Source organism: Salvia miltiorrhiza, unplaced genomic scaffold (genome assembly GCF_028751815.1).
Source record: "Salvia miltiorrhiza cultivar Shanhuang (shh) unplaced genomic scaffold, IMPLAD_Smil_shh original_scaffold_399, whole genome shotgun sequence".
Taxonomy (NCBI): Eukaryota; Viridiplantae; Streptophyta; class Magnoliopsida; order Lamiales; family Lamiaceae; genus Salvia; species Salvia miltiorrhiza.
This window is the reverse complement of record NW_026651541.1, coordinates 235,718-251,032: the sequence shown is the minus strand read 5'-3', so window position 1 is coordinate 251,032 and position 15,315 is coordinate 235,718. Positions and strand designations below refer to the sequence as shown.

The following is a 15,315-nucleotide window of genomic DNA, read 5'->3' as shown; positions in this document are numbered from 1 at the left end:
TTTATTTTTTAAAATAAGATAAGAGAAAACAACGATAATCTTTCCACCTCCTTCCCTTACACAACATCCTCACACTATTCGCACATAGATAACAGATATCCCAAAAAAATCATTGCATATAATGGTGCTGTGTATGACGTGCTCATATGTAACGAAAAAAAAAATCATTATCTATTACTCCATATGTCCCATTATTTATGACATATACCTTTTCAGCATAGAAATTAAGGAAAAATAAGATTGTAGTATAAAAGTATATAAAACTATAAAAGTATGTGGACCCATGTGATTTGTAGTTTAAAAATGTGTAAAGGTATGTGGGCTCATGTGATTTGTAGTGTAAAAGCATGTAAAGGTATGTAGGCCCATGTAATTTGTAGTGTAAAATTATTACCAAAAATAAAAATGAGCCATTTAACTTGGGACAGTCCAAACTGGAATACGTGTCATTAATAATGGGGCGGAGCGAGTACAATAGATAACAGTATGATATATTCATACGTAACACTAAAATACCATTATTTATAGCTTAATAGATAATAATACGATGTGCTCATACGTAATGTCGAATTACAGCTATCTAATGTATTACACATAACAGTTTCGTGCACCGATACGTAACGCTTGTGTAGTGTTATCTATAGAAGTATAGATAACGGTTGTGACCGCTATCATAGAATATATCAACCGTTATATAAAGTACTTTGATTTTTTTATATTTTATCATATTTAAAGGATCTTTTTTCAATACATAACTAGGGTTGTCTAAATGGTTATCGGGTTTTGGATAATCCATTAACCGAACCAAAATTCTCGGGTTTGGGTATCCAATAACCGAATTTTTTGGTTACCGGTTCGACTTCGATTATCATTTTTAGAAAAATTTCGGATATCGGTTAACCTGATAACCGAAACGGGTTAATCGAAATAACCAAAAAATATTTAATATATTATTTAATATATATATTATATACATTTTAATTATTAATTCATTAATTGGTAGAAATTAAAAATTGAACCCTAGTACTGTGCACTATTAATCCAAGTGCTTGGGGTACTTGATGCTTCTTTTTATCCAAATGAAGTACTATTGGTAATTTTTAGTACAATTTGGGATTGATTTGTGTTCTTCCTTTTTTTTCTTTCTATGGTGTTTTACTCTGCAAAACGTAGTTTTGCAGGAATATTAAATAATAGCAGGGAGCATGCACCATAATAAAAAATGATGAAAATTTAGTAGTATTTGTGTGCATGTGTTTTCATTGTGAGAAATCCTTTATCTAGCAAATTATTTGAATTTTAATTTTTTAAATGGGTATTTTGGATAGCCAAATAACTGAATCGGGTAACCGAAGCGGTTATTGGGTAACCAAACTCCTAAAACGGTTCGGAAACGGTTAGTGAAATTTGACAATTTCGGGTTCAAATAACCGAAAATTCGGGTACGAGTAATCGAACCCGAACCGATCGACAGCCCTATACATAAGTGTCTATACCATTATCTTTCTCGTAATACGTAACAGTTGTTTATTCTCATACAGAACAATATATACCGTTATCTATAATGATTATGTATAACGTTTGATACCATTATTAAAGATTCCTAAAATCGTTGTAATTGTTATTATAGGTAACGTTTATTGTTCCACATAGAACAGTTATGTTGCGTTATCTTTATTATACATAACAGATGAAAACTGTTATGTATTCCCAATATGTATAGACAATTTTTCGTTATATTTATTGTGTTTTTTTTTTAATTTCCCTAATATCCATGTCCAAAAAATTAATAAATAAATTTAAAATTACTAAAACAATATTAAAATCCATAGCATACGTTACATAGCATCCAAACATTAAAAATACATATTCTTGAGTTTCAACACCAAATTATCACAAAATACACAATATTCAAACGTTCAAAATACATCATCATATGTTCTAATACAATAATACATTATCACAACTTAGACTTAACTTGATGCGGCACCTGCATTCCTGTACAAAATCAAATTCCATGGTATCTCAATTTTCATAAATATAGTTTAAATCAAAATTCACGGTAGAATGAAAGTTCAAATGTATATATTAACCATTGGTATATAAAATTCAACCGAGCACATTCTTTTTTCAGGTAGCTTGCCCATTCGTCACAAACGTCATCGATCTCAGCTTGAGAATACTCTCTAATACTCTTAAACTGTGAAAAAAAATAAGTACATAAATATATTTTATTAATAATTACAAATGTTGTATTACAAAATGATCGAGAATATATTTTTATTACCATTAATGACAGAGAGGTGGATGCGTCATTTTCAAATCCGATAATGATATCCTTATTGAAGTGCATCACATTGCTCATTGTCAGGCTGTATAGGACCCTATAATACAAAGTAAAAAAATTCAAGTTAAAAATAGAGATATAGGGAGACGTTCAAATGAGAATTTTTATTCATAATAAAAATGGAGAACCATCTCAGCCCTTTGATCATAAAGATCTGCAGTTGATGCATCATTTTGATGATAAATGCAATACATGGGTTCGAATTATGGAGAGAGCAATTTTTTTTTCTTTCTGATTACAGTTAATTTCACGGCCAATGCGATAATTTTACATGTCAGTGCAGTGTTCTCAATTATCATTTTGAATTGCGATTTTCACAATAGTCAACCTTATGTGTGTGTATATGGTGTCTAGGTTTAATTCATGCTTAAATAAAAGACAATAAAGATTATAATTAATGTTTAAGTTTTTTTAATTATTACTCCCTCCGTCTCGGTTATCTTGATACAAAATTTTTGGACACAAGATATAAGAAACTAGTGTTTTGTGTGTGAAGTGTGGTAGGTGAAAAAGTAAAAATGTGAATAAAAGAAAAAAAATTGCCATATAAGGAAATGTATCAAGTTAGGTGGGACGGATGGTGTATTATATACTCTCTTTGTCCACCAAATAAGTACACATATTTCTTTTTTGATCCGTCCATCAAATGAGTACTCATTTTATTTTTTGGTAAATGTACCGCATACAACTCACTTATAAAAGCGAAGCTATTATCACTCACACAATTTAATTAAACAATTTCTCAATATTCATGTCATCTCCAAATATGTACTCATTTGATGGACATAAAAAGTATATTAGTTTGAAAATATTACTAGTTTGTAACCCGTTTAGTCATATTTATAATTATAAAACTATCTTTACCAACAACTCATCTTAACCTGACCTTTTAATAAAAATAAAATTCTATTATGTTTTATCAATAACCTACTTCAACCTAAAATATATTTTATTATTAAATACGATTTTATTAAAAGAAAAAAAGAAAAAACCTAAGAAACCCTTGAAAGCACAGAGAAGCAGACTAAGGGCCGAGCCTCATTAAAACCTTTTCACGGAAAACTCCGTGGGAAAAACCGTGAGAAGGAAAAAGAGTACCCGTCTAGGGAGAAAAAGAAAAAAGAGGGAAGGGCGGAAGGGAAAGTTTCCAGAACTCCGGCCTAACCATCGTTTAAGGTTGGCCTAAAATATATTTTATTATACTACTATATTTATTATTATATATATTTTATTATTAACATGTCATGATAATAAGCGATTGTTTAAGGTTGGTCTGTGCACTATGCACATGACAAGTTATTCATTATTTTTATATTTTGTCTTTTTATTTTTACAATTTTTTTCTCTTTTAGTTACAACTTTTGACAACCGATTGTGAATAATTGTAGATGAAAGAAAAATGTTTTATTTTAAAACTTCTAGCTTGTATGAATTTCTTAGTTTAAATCTATTATTTACATATTATATATCAAATTATTGACACGATATTTAATTTGATATGTATATTGAATATTTTTTATTAATAAAAAAATATGTTTTTTAGGAAAAAAACAAGATAAAAATGAGAATAAAAAGAAATTTCTATGTTTAGTTTGAGATTTTCATACTGAAGAGATTTTCATATTTAAATTTATGCTAAAGGCTCTAGAATTGCAGAGATTTGAAATAAAACTCTTTTATAATATCACGTAGGACCTAGAAATTAAGGAGAATCCAAGAATCTCAAACCGTATTATATAATGATGATGATTAATTGAGATAAGTTTAATTAGAAACCCTTTTTTTTTTCTAATTCTTACTATATATAAAAATGGCGGCTGGAGTGGTCGCGTGAGCTGAGAGAGCGAGAGGTTGAGCAGGTGGCTGAGCTTTACTCCTTCATCAACTCTTTTTCTTTGAATGCAGGGCAAAGTGACGGATGGACATGGAAAGGATCTAAAGATGGCAAATTCTCGGTCAAATCGGCCTATAAAGCTTGTAGAGAGGAGGGGCAAGCCCGACAGAATCCTAGGGATCAAGAGGCTTTTCAAAGAATTTGGGAAGCTCCGGTTCCGTATAAGATGAAGACTTTGGCGTGGAGAGTTATCAAAGGGAGAGTGGCAACTTGCGACAAACTTCAAAGAAGGCAGGTGCAACTTTCTCCCACAGACTCTCAATGTTTTTTCTGCCAAGACAAAAGTGAGGAGCTGAACCACCTCTTCTTTACCTGCCATCTGACGAAGGCAATTTGGAATGAGATCCTCTCTTGGCTTGGGCTCTCTTCAGTTTTGCAGCAAAAGGCGAAAGAACACTTCAACGCATTCACTAATCTTGGTCAAAAATTATCTCAAAAATTTCTCTCAAGTGTATGGATAGCTACAGTGTGTAGCATCTGGAAAGTTAGGAATGAAGGAGTTTTCAGCGGAGCCAAGTGGAATAAAGGAAAGCAAGTTGCCGAGATTAAGTCACGACTGTGGAGTTGGAAGCAAGTTTATAAGACAGAGGCTCCTCCCATTGATTTTAAAGCTTGGATGCAATTTGTTCCTCTTTTTTGTCCCTGACTCTTGCTCTTGTCTGGTTTTCGGTAGCTTTGGAGTGGGCTTTGTGCCTTGGTTTCGACTTGGGCATCTGTGATTTTTGCTTCGTGGGTACCACTGGTGCCTCGTTGTTCTCTTGTCTTAATAAAATTATCTTTTTCCTGATAAAAAAAACTATATATAAAAATGACTCAAGACAAAAAAAAAAATTGACTTAAAATTTGTGGGACGAAAAAAGTTGTAAAATACTAGAAACGTACACCACCGTCCAAGCAATGCCAGCCCTATAATTTGGTGTATTCTTTGAAGGAGTCGTATGGGCCTCGAGTGATGAAAATTAAAGAGATTTATAAATGTGTTAGATATTCATAATTCGTATTGAAATAATATATTAATAACGATTTAATTTTGAGTAAATGATCAATTTGTCATGGTATAAATTATTAATGTATAATGTAATATATAGTTTTGTTTAAGTAAATACATCTATATATAATTGTATTACATACATATATATATATATATATATATATATATTAAATTATGAGTATAAAATGATAAACTTAAACTAATATTATTTAATAAAATAAAATACAAATATAAATCTTTTTCAGAAATGAAAATTAATTAAAAACTTAGAAAAAAAATGAATGAGAATTGAGGAAAATTATAATGGAGCGATTCTACGACGTCACGTAAGATATGATTTATTTTGCTATAATATATATATATATATATATATATATATATATAGATTATCCTCAAATTTGCATATTTTAATAATAATAATATATATATATATATATATAATTTTAGCAAATAAATTATATTTATTGAAAATATCATATAATTTCAATATTATTTTACATGAAAACAAGGGCGTCTGAATTAAAAATAATTATTTGGACAAAAGTTTCTAAATATTTGTACACTCCAAACGAAAAATAATACTCGCATGCGCAATACTGAAGACCCCGTCGCACCTAGGGTGAAGAAATATTAAATTTAATTAATACTCGATTTGCTCGAGGATTGTTTTTTGGATTATCTTAATTCCTCATACATCGATTAAACCTAGCATGCTCCTAAAAGTGCTGCACCTTGGAGTTAGAATCACTTACTTGTGAATTGAACGTAGAGGCTGTTGACGATTGAATCAAAAGACTCTAGTTCTGACCCAATTCGTCACTGACTAGGTTAGCTAACTTCAACGCTCCGTTGACCCCTCAAACGACCTCCAATCGTATTTTTCGTAGAAATACGACTTCTTCGTCTTCGAAAGAGATTTCCGTGGCCGCATGTTTTACCTCAATCGGAGTTCTATAGAGGAAATTATGGCTGTTTTCGGAGACTGCCAGAACTTGGTTTCCTGCGAAAATCTGACTCCAGCTCAGATATTCTGAACTGTATTCCGCTCAGTTCCCAACGTTGGATGGACAACGGACTATGAGAACTCCCAGAGAATTCGACCCCTACAGTTGGCGCCTCCTTATGGCTCTGTTCTCTAAAACCCTAACTCTTGTGTGTCTTATTCCGAGAGCAGATATCTGTATTTAAAGACAAAACACAGACCTAGGGCCTTAATAACTGTAGTAGGCGACTCCTACTGGGCTCAGGAGACTTTGGGTCAGTCCAGGGATCAGATACAAGGAATAAAGATAGGCCTCAAATGAATTAATTCTTATGATCAGCCCAGATCACAATTAATTCATAAATATTAATTCATTCACTAGAGAATCAATATTGATTTACCCATTTATTACCGATGAAGTCGGGCTTGTATTTAGACTTATTAGACCTCCGTATTTAAAATATCCGACATCCATTAATTAATTAAAGCTCTGACAGCTTATATTAATTAATCTCTTTGTAATCCTTAAGTAGTATCACTCAACACTTAATATTGCGTCTGAACTTAACCATCCTGCAGGGTTTAACGCAATAAACCTTTTGAGCTCCTTAAGGGGATGTCACTATCCTATATCGGATACGGGTACTAATACAGATAACCAAATATCATATATTAACCGCTATCACCCAAGATACAGAGTACTCAAGTTAATATATAACTCTCACCCACAGTAAATCAAAGTGATACACGAATCAACATATATATTTGAAACATTATTAGTATTAAGATCTTATTAAGTCACCGAGATCTTGATCCTTCACATATGTCAGATAGAAGAATACATCTCACTGTGATCCTATCAATACGTTACGACGTACCAGTATAGACAAGTAGTGAAGACAAACTCCTTCCATCTATACTGTAGCCTAAACCAACGACTCATCCTAGAGTCATCTCGGCTGTGATCAGTTTATATCTCTTAAGGTTATTCCAATTATATGGTCTTCTGTGATCTACAATACACCATATAATCTACTTATATAGAGACAAATGACATACATATGCAATCATGAACACAATCAGATAGGAGATTAAATAGTGAACTTAGGAAACATTGTATACAAGTATAAAACGTTCTTGCTTTCAGTATACAAATCCAACATAGGGATGCCAATCTAGCCCGAAATCCGTGGGCTGACCCGATTAACCCGCCATCCGAGAGGGTTAGGGTTGAATATTTTCACGATAAAAGTTACAACCCGATTAGCCCGTAACTGAATAGCCCGGCACCCGTCAGGGTCGGCCCAACTAACCTGATGGGCTAGCCCGAAACCCGAATGCTTAATATTGAATATTTAGATACAAAAATTAAAAAATGAAAAAATATTATAAAGTCTCATCATTTCACTTTTCTGTATTTTTGAGATGCTTTGATTCTATGAATTCAAACTATTGTTGGATATTTTATTATTTTTTCGTTAACAAAGTTGAACATTTTTATTGTTATCAACTTATTTTATATGTTATGTAATCTTGATGTTTTTTTGAATATGTTATATTTTTGCATTTCATGCTTGTTATATAATTTACTATATCTTTGATTTCTATGTATGTTTTATACATTATACATTAGATCATTAAAAATAACAAAATACAATATTTATTTTATTTTTACGCATTTAAGCCGACTAGCCCGATGGACTAGCATGAAAACCGAACGTTTAGGGTTAGGGTTGAAAATTTATAACCCGACAAAATCTCCAGCCCCGATTAGCCTGCATCCGATAGGGCTGGCCCGATTGACATCCCTTACTCACACCCAAAAAAAGACAAAAAGGAAGAATTGAATATAAAAAAATAAATTGAAACATAATTGCCCCCATGCAGGATCGAACTACAGACCTTCAGTTTACAAGACTGACGCTCTACCACTGAGCTATAGGGGCATCTCTGATATGCAAATAAACATCCCAAAATTCGATATTTGAGAACAATTGTCACAAACTTTATCTTCATTTGAGATTCTTGCATCAGTTGCATAGCATAGGCCCAAGACTCAAATTTCATGAAATTAAAGGCCCACAATATGTTTTTCTTTTTCTTTTTCTTCCTCTTCTTCTTCTTCCTTTTTTTTCTTTTTTTTTTTTTTTCCTGAGACGAAAGATTAATAATATTCTTACCCAAATATTGTTTCGTACAATGTTCCTAAATCAGGGAAATCATGAGACCACCTCATGGGTTATTCAATGTGTCGCACAAATTGTGTTAAAGGCCAGGCGATACATATGAAAAACTCCAATTAAAATATTATCTCTCGCCGCTTTCAAGATATCTCGATTGTCCAGTGGTAAGAAGGCGACATTCTCTGCCGGATCAACCATAACCCGAACTGCAAACATAGAATCGGTGTAGTGCAGACCATATTCCAAACTCAACACAATACAATCGATCACTGCCATCATCTCGGCACAATTTGTCAGCAAAATGTAACTTTGGACATAACTTACTCTTGGTCACAGTAACGACTAATTAATGTGGCTAATTTTAACAATTCTAGGTAGAGACCAAATCGATAATTTATCTTGTACTTTATTGTGGGATATGAAGAAACTTTTATCAGCAAACTAGGGAAATACAAATACATCATTACAATTAATTTGAGCAGATACACACGTCTCAACTTCTTAGACCAACACATACACATGCACTTACAAAGCAAATATATTGATGATTAATCAATGCGTAATCTGAGACAACATAGTCCTGGCATCCTTACTATTAGGCCTCTCTTTAGGATTATCCAAGGTGCAGAAACAAGCGACCTTCAAAGCCAGCAGCATCTGCTCCTCGTGGCCATTCCCCATGAGCTTGGGATCAATCGCCCGCTTGGGATCATCGGAGGTCATCACATTCCTCATCCACTTCACCAGGCTCATCTCCTCCGTATTCTGAAAGAACTCATCCGAGGGCATCTTCCCCATCACCACCACCGCCAGCACGACTCCGAAGCTGTAAACATCGCACTTGTCCGTGAACTTGAAGGTCTGGTAATACTCGGGGGCGATGTACCCTGCCGTGCCCGCAATGTTGGACGTGGACACGTGCGTGTTGGCGTCCGGCACTGACTTGGCCAGCCCGAAGTCGGCGATCCGTGCCTCCATCTCGTCGTCCAGCAGCACGTTCGCGGGCTTCAGGTCCCTGTGGATGATACGCGGCGTGTGGTTCATGTGCAGATACTCGAGCCCAGCCGCGATCCCCATGATGATCTTGTACCTCGCCGCCCACTCCAGCTCCCTCTCCCCTCTCGACACCTGCAGCAGGTAGTCGTGCACGCTGCCGTTCTTCATGTACTCGTAGACTAAGTAGTGGCAGTCCGGCCGCGGGAGGTGGGCCAGCAGGGGCAGGAGGTTGCGGTGGCGGATTTCTCCCACGGTCTTGATTTCGGATCGGATTTGCCGCATTTTCTTGTTCAGGAGCTTGCTGTCTTCTTCCGTCAGCTCCTCCGTGTCTGTGGCCGACTGGTTTATCTTCTTGATTGCGATTTCCTTGCCGTCGCTTCCCGGTAAAACGGCTTTGTAGACTTCGCCGCATCCGCCTTTTCCGATGATGTTGAGCGATGATAATCCGTCTTCTTTTTCTAAGAAGGCCAGGTCTTCTGGCTTCTTGATCAATGGGGAGAATATTTTAATTCCGGTATCCTTGTTTCTGCCGTTGATTAGGAGCAGGAGCAGCTTGAAAACTAAGGAGAAGACTAATCCAGATAAGATTCCTCCGATTACTCCGGCCACGAATCCGAGAGACCACCCGATTATTCTCTTCTTGTTGCTTTTCCTGTGTCTGCCGGTGGGAGCGGCTGACGGACCTCCCGCCGGAGATGGGCCCGGGGCGAGGAACAGGGCTGGTAATTTGGTGCCGTTCTTCGCAGCGGCGGGGGAAATTTCGGCCAAGGAGTAGCGTTTTGGGACCGTGGATTGGATTCCAGTCGATTCTGCAGCCACGGAGTGGTGGCTTTGATCAGCGGCGGAGCTAGAATTTAAAAAATGAGCAAACAAAACTAGATTTTTATATTTTGGAACAAGTTTAAAGGATCGAAATTACAATTCCATAAATAAAAAGTAAAAAAGTTACAACATACAATATAAATATAATAATTGAAAATAATTACCCGGTGGTTCGCCGGAGCATGCCCGGGGCTTGGCTGTGTTCCTGATTTTCGTGGTTGTTGATCGACGGAAGAGGGCCCACGAGGAGGCTGTTGCCGGAGACATCGACGAATTGAAGATTCCGGAACGACCGCAGCGACGCCGGCACGGTGCCGGCGAACATGTTGTCGGCGAGGTTGAGCTTCTCGAGGTTGGGGAAGTGCTTCAGGAACTTGAGGTTGCCGGTGAACATGTTCCCGGAGAGATCGAGAACTCGGAGGCGGATCAGCCACGATAAGCCGACCGGGATTTGGCCGGAGAATTGATTGTTTCTGAGGTCGAGGATCTCGAGCTTCTTGCATTCCACGATTTGAGCTGGGATTTGATCGAAGAGGTTGTTGTCTTGTAGGGAGAGTTGTTTGAGCTCGGTGAGCTTGGAAATGGCGGGAGAGAGCCTGCCGTCGAGCTGCTGCGATTCGAAGACGAGGCCGGTGATCCGGAGCGTGTGCGAGGTGTTGACGCTCCGCCTCTCGCAGAATATTCCGGCGGAATCGCAGGGGTTCGCCACGGGGCTGCGGCGGAAGCCGAGGTCCTTGTGGATGAGCAAGAGAGCTTCAAGGTCGGAGCGGAGGAGTGTTGGAGATCTTGATTGGACGAGGAGGATGAGTGTGGTGAAGTGGAGGAGAAAGAGGTGGCATTTGGATGGAGTCGGAGCCATTGCTACTGCTGGTCGTTGCCGCCAGCGGTGGAAGTTGTGGTTGTTGGAGGCTGCCGGAGTTTTGTGTGGTGGCTGTGTGTTTTTATTGTGCAATCGTGGTCGTGGATGCCGTGTGAAAGAATTTGGGGCGGAGGACTTAGCTCCAAAATTCACGTATCATAGGTTGACTTGTACAATATTACCAAACTGACCCTCATAAGAAAATTTAACCAAAAAAATAACTATGTTCTAATTTTATAAATAAAATTATTTTATTTAACGTAAAAGAGAAATCTATTACTCATAGTTTTCAGATCTCTCACCTCACTCATGGAGGAATGAATATCCACAAATCAAGATGGTTCAACATCTTAAGTTTTAGTGAAAGAAGCAAGCTATCTAAATATAATCAAATAAATCATCTGCATGCAGACGGAACATTTACACCACATAAAAAGGAAAAAAAATCACGTAAACGAGACCATTGCATCATATAAAAATGAAAAAACTACATCGCATGCAGGTGAGATTAAACTCAAAATCTTTCAAAAAAGAAAATTTTTGAATGTCTCAATTTTACCACTTGAATTATGCATCATCTGACTTACATTAGTTAAACCATACATATAAAAGAAACCAACAACAAAACTATCAAAATATGTAATCTATTGATTGAAATAGCAATTTCAGGCAAAAAAGTGAAAGTGTATCATTAAATTTACACATATCGACGAGCAACGAAGAAAGGCGTACTTAGCAAGCTCAGGTCCGAGGGCTATCGGGTCACCTCTTCACAAAAATGCAACGAGCGTTGAGTTCGAGCAGCTGTCAGGTTGATCGGATAATAGATTACGAATTGCATATACATATTTGTGTGCAACATTATACATAATTATGTTCAACATCATGCTTGTTGAAAACGCGTTAATTTTTTCAGAAAAATTGCAGAAAATCTAAACCATTATATTTTTAAGGGACAATAGCACTCTTCCACATTTTTTGTCTTTGAATACCTCTGCTAGATGTCGCATTTTTATGTGTCCACATGAATATAAATACAATGTATGATTCAGATTTAGAGTTATATACTATCTAAGGGAATGAAATCTACATAGTCCACTTTATATATATGGGGTTAGGTTATAGTGATAAATGATTATTTTCGTGAGAAATGATAATAATGAATAAGCCAACATAAATTTACAAATAAGTTGTTTGTAATGCATTAATAACATACTATCAGTTAATATGCTAAAATTTTCGCCACCTCCAAAATTTGAACTCAAGTTTGAATGGCATTACAATCAGTTTATTCGTGGATTTATATTAGTTTATTCATAGATTTATATTAGCTTAATAGTTAGTTTATTTTATACAATAAATTTGAATAAATTAATACTCCATCTGTCCCACTTCAAATGTCCCACTTTCCATAATGGGACATCCCACTCCAAATGTCTCATACCTTTTTTGGCAATCCACTCTCTCTCTATACTTAATATTTAAACAATTTCCATCAACTCACTTTATCTACTTTATACCCACTTTATTTACTTTATACACATTTCTTAATCTCCGTGCCCAAAAGAAAGGAGTATCAGTTATAAAATTTAAATATTTGACGTTCCAAATTCATACACTTGTTGAATGAATTCATGGTCCTGAGTTCAAATCTCATAGGTAGCAAAATTTTAATTTTCGCAATTCACATAGCGAAAAAATTCATACATGTTCTATATAAAATTCAGACATTTACGTACGAATCCTCTAAGATTAAATCTCAACAGTTAGATTATGAGAATATCAATGGTGCAAATATATTCCTATTTTATACTCCAAGTGTTGTTTTCATCCTAGCCCTTCTATATGTATTTATAGAAAGGTTCAAGTAAGAACCACTAAACAAAATAAGATTGGAGAACAATTTTCAGTCCTTTGATCAATAAGGTTTACGGTGAATGCATCCTATTTGTGGATGAATGCAACACTTGAGTTTTGAATCCTGAAATGAGTGAATCTTTTTTTCCGTGTGCAGTAAATTTAGTAGGGCGTATGCATTACTATTTACAGCAGATGCAACAATTTTATATGATTCTCGCGCTCTTATGAAAATTATAGTTATTATTGAAATCACACCATACACATATAGAATGTGGTTCTAATTAGATTTTTATTTTTTGATGAAAATGAAAATAATGAATAAAATTTATGAATAAATTAATATAACTCACGAATAATCGTACTTAGTTAATATGGTAAAAATTTCACTGGTTCAAGATTCGAATTGAAATAAAAATAATTATTTATACATTATATTAATTTATTTATAAAAATTATTGAGTTATTCATGGGTGTTGAAGCACATTTTCAATTCTCAACCATATCTAATATTTTGAACGAAACCTTTAGGAGGTGATTGGTATGATGGAATGGAGGTGGGAATGGAATGGTGATTCCTACCTCCATTCCATTCCTATGCTTGGTATACTTTTATTTTAGGAATCATCATTCTTAAGAGAATCACCATTCCTTTACATATAGGAATCACCATTCCTTCCCTCCCACATGGTATTACCCATTCCATTTCATTCCATTCCATTTCTAATTCACCTAAATTTAGGTTTTGACAAAATTATCCTTATATATTTTGCACCCCCACCCCACCCCACCCCACCCCTACTTACACCCCTTCCACCCCACCCCACCCCCTCTACCTAAAAAAAAATATTTTTATTTTAAAAAAAAAAATTCTCGCCATTCCACCCTCCAATTTTTTTTTTTTTTAAGTTTTCTCGTCACCCCCACACCTCACCCACCTTTCCCTTTCCCCCCAATTTTTTTTTTGTTTTTCTCCCCACCCCAACCCACCCACCCCCACCCTCCAATTTAAGACCGCCGTCTTACAGCAGCAGCAAGCAGCACCCTATCGGCGAGTCGGCGACGATGACTGCTCCCCGGCCTCTCCTCCGCAACAGCAGCAGCCCGCGATCTGCGTCGTCACGTCCACGCAGTAGCATTCTTGTTTTAAGAATGAATTGTTAATATATGTTTTTCTTGTTTTATGAATTGACTGATATGTGTGAAATTGAATCGCTGATGTTTATGGATTTTTTTCTCTTCAGATTTCGAGATGTGAGGCAGCAACATGTTTTTCTTGTTCTTTTCGCTTTTTTTGTAATTATTTGAAATGAGTCAAATGACAGTAGCATGTGTTTTATGATTTGAAAAATAGAAAATTCAGTTTTTATAAATCGAGTCGGTTCGGTTCGGTTTTGAACCGATGTTCAGCCATATTTGTGGGAAAAACCAAAATTTGAAAATTTATTATTGTTTTAAACCAAATTTACCCTAAAAAAATTGGGAAGGGGGGGAGGAGGTGTGGGGGTGGCGAGTAAAATATACAAAAATTTGGGGGAAGGGGGTTGGGGGGTGGCAAGAAAAATTTAATAAAAAGATAGGGGAGGGGGGGTTGTGGGTGGCAAGAAAAACTTAATTTTTTTGGGGGGTGCATGTTTTTGTGTAGTAATATGCATGGAAAATACGTCAATTTTTTTAAAAATATAATTTTATTAATATTCAATTTTTTTTCTTTCCGATTTTACCCCAGTGCAAATTTTGGTTTGTCCCTACAAATATAACACAAAATAGAGATGAGAGATGCAAAATAATGCCAATTTGATAAATCTATACTATATTAAAAATGGAGTTCTCAATTTCAAATTGATTTCAAACAAAATTGAGCGGCAAATTTGTGATTATAATAAAATTATTAATGTGAATTATTCTTTATTTTTTCATATTAAACTAAAATATTTATCTTAAATTACAATATTTTTTATTATATTTAGAATTTTTTATATAAAAATCAAATTAATATAAATTTTATATATAATAAAATATATAAAAAAAATTCGTGCGATGTAAATGTTAATTTAGTAAAACAAAATAATTTCATTCCATTCCTAGAATTTATTTTTAGATACCAATCATAGGAATGGAATCAAACAAGGAATTACAATTTCATTCCTCTTGTATTCCTTATGCATACCAAGCAAAAGAATCATCAAGGTTTGCCATTCCTTTCCCCCCTTCATTCCATTCCTAACCTCGTTCCATTCCACCCTCATTTCATTCCATCATACCAATCATCTCCTTATTATCTATATATGGGCGCAAATCTCGAGTAGTACGTGGAAACCGTCATCTTTTATAAAGGGTAAATGTGGATATAATTAAATATAGCTGGAAAATCAGCGTCTAGC

The 15,315-nt window shown here is 35.3% G+C and overlaps 1 protein-coding gene and 1 non-coding gene across 2 annotated transcripts; both read right to left on the bottom strand.

Annotated features, from left to right (window-relative positions):
• Positions 1 to 8,088: 8,088 nt before the first annotated feature.
• Positions 8,089 to 8,160, bottom strand: TRNAT-UGU (transfer RNA threonine (anticodon UGU)). Its single transcript has one exon. It is a non-coding gene; the product is annotated as a tRNA-Thr (tRNA).
• Positions 8,161 to 8,785: 625 nt separating this feature from the next.
• Positions 8,786 to 11,292, bottom strand: LOC131004443 (leucine-rich repeat receptor-like serine/threonine/tyrosine-protein kinase SOBIR1). The gene is made up of 2 exons (XM_057931141.1): positions 10,380 to 11,292; positions 8,786 to 10,240 (listed from the first exon to the last, which is right to left on the bottom strand). Exons 1-2 carry the CDS (start codon positions 11,072 to 11,074, stop codon positions 8,950 to 8,952), a joined length of 1,986 nt encoding a protein of 661 aa, XP_057787124.1. The 5' UTR covers positions 11,075 to 11,292; the 3' UTR covers positions 8,786 to 8,949.
• Positions 11,293 to 15,315: the final 4,023 nt, after the last annotated feature.

Excerpts from the sequence above, each read along its gene's own strand:
- LOC131004443 (XM_057931141.1), bottom strand. The coding sequence starts at position 11,074 with ATGGCTCCGACTCCATCCAAATGCCACCTCTTTCTCCTCCACTTCACC. Across the intron at positions 10,241-10,379 it reads ATGCTCCGGCGAACCACCGG|CTCCGCCGCTGATCAAAGCC; the intron begins GTAATTATTTTC and ends TTTAAATTCTAG.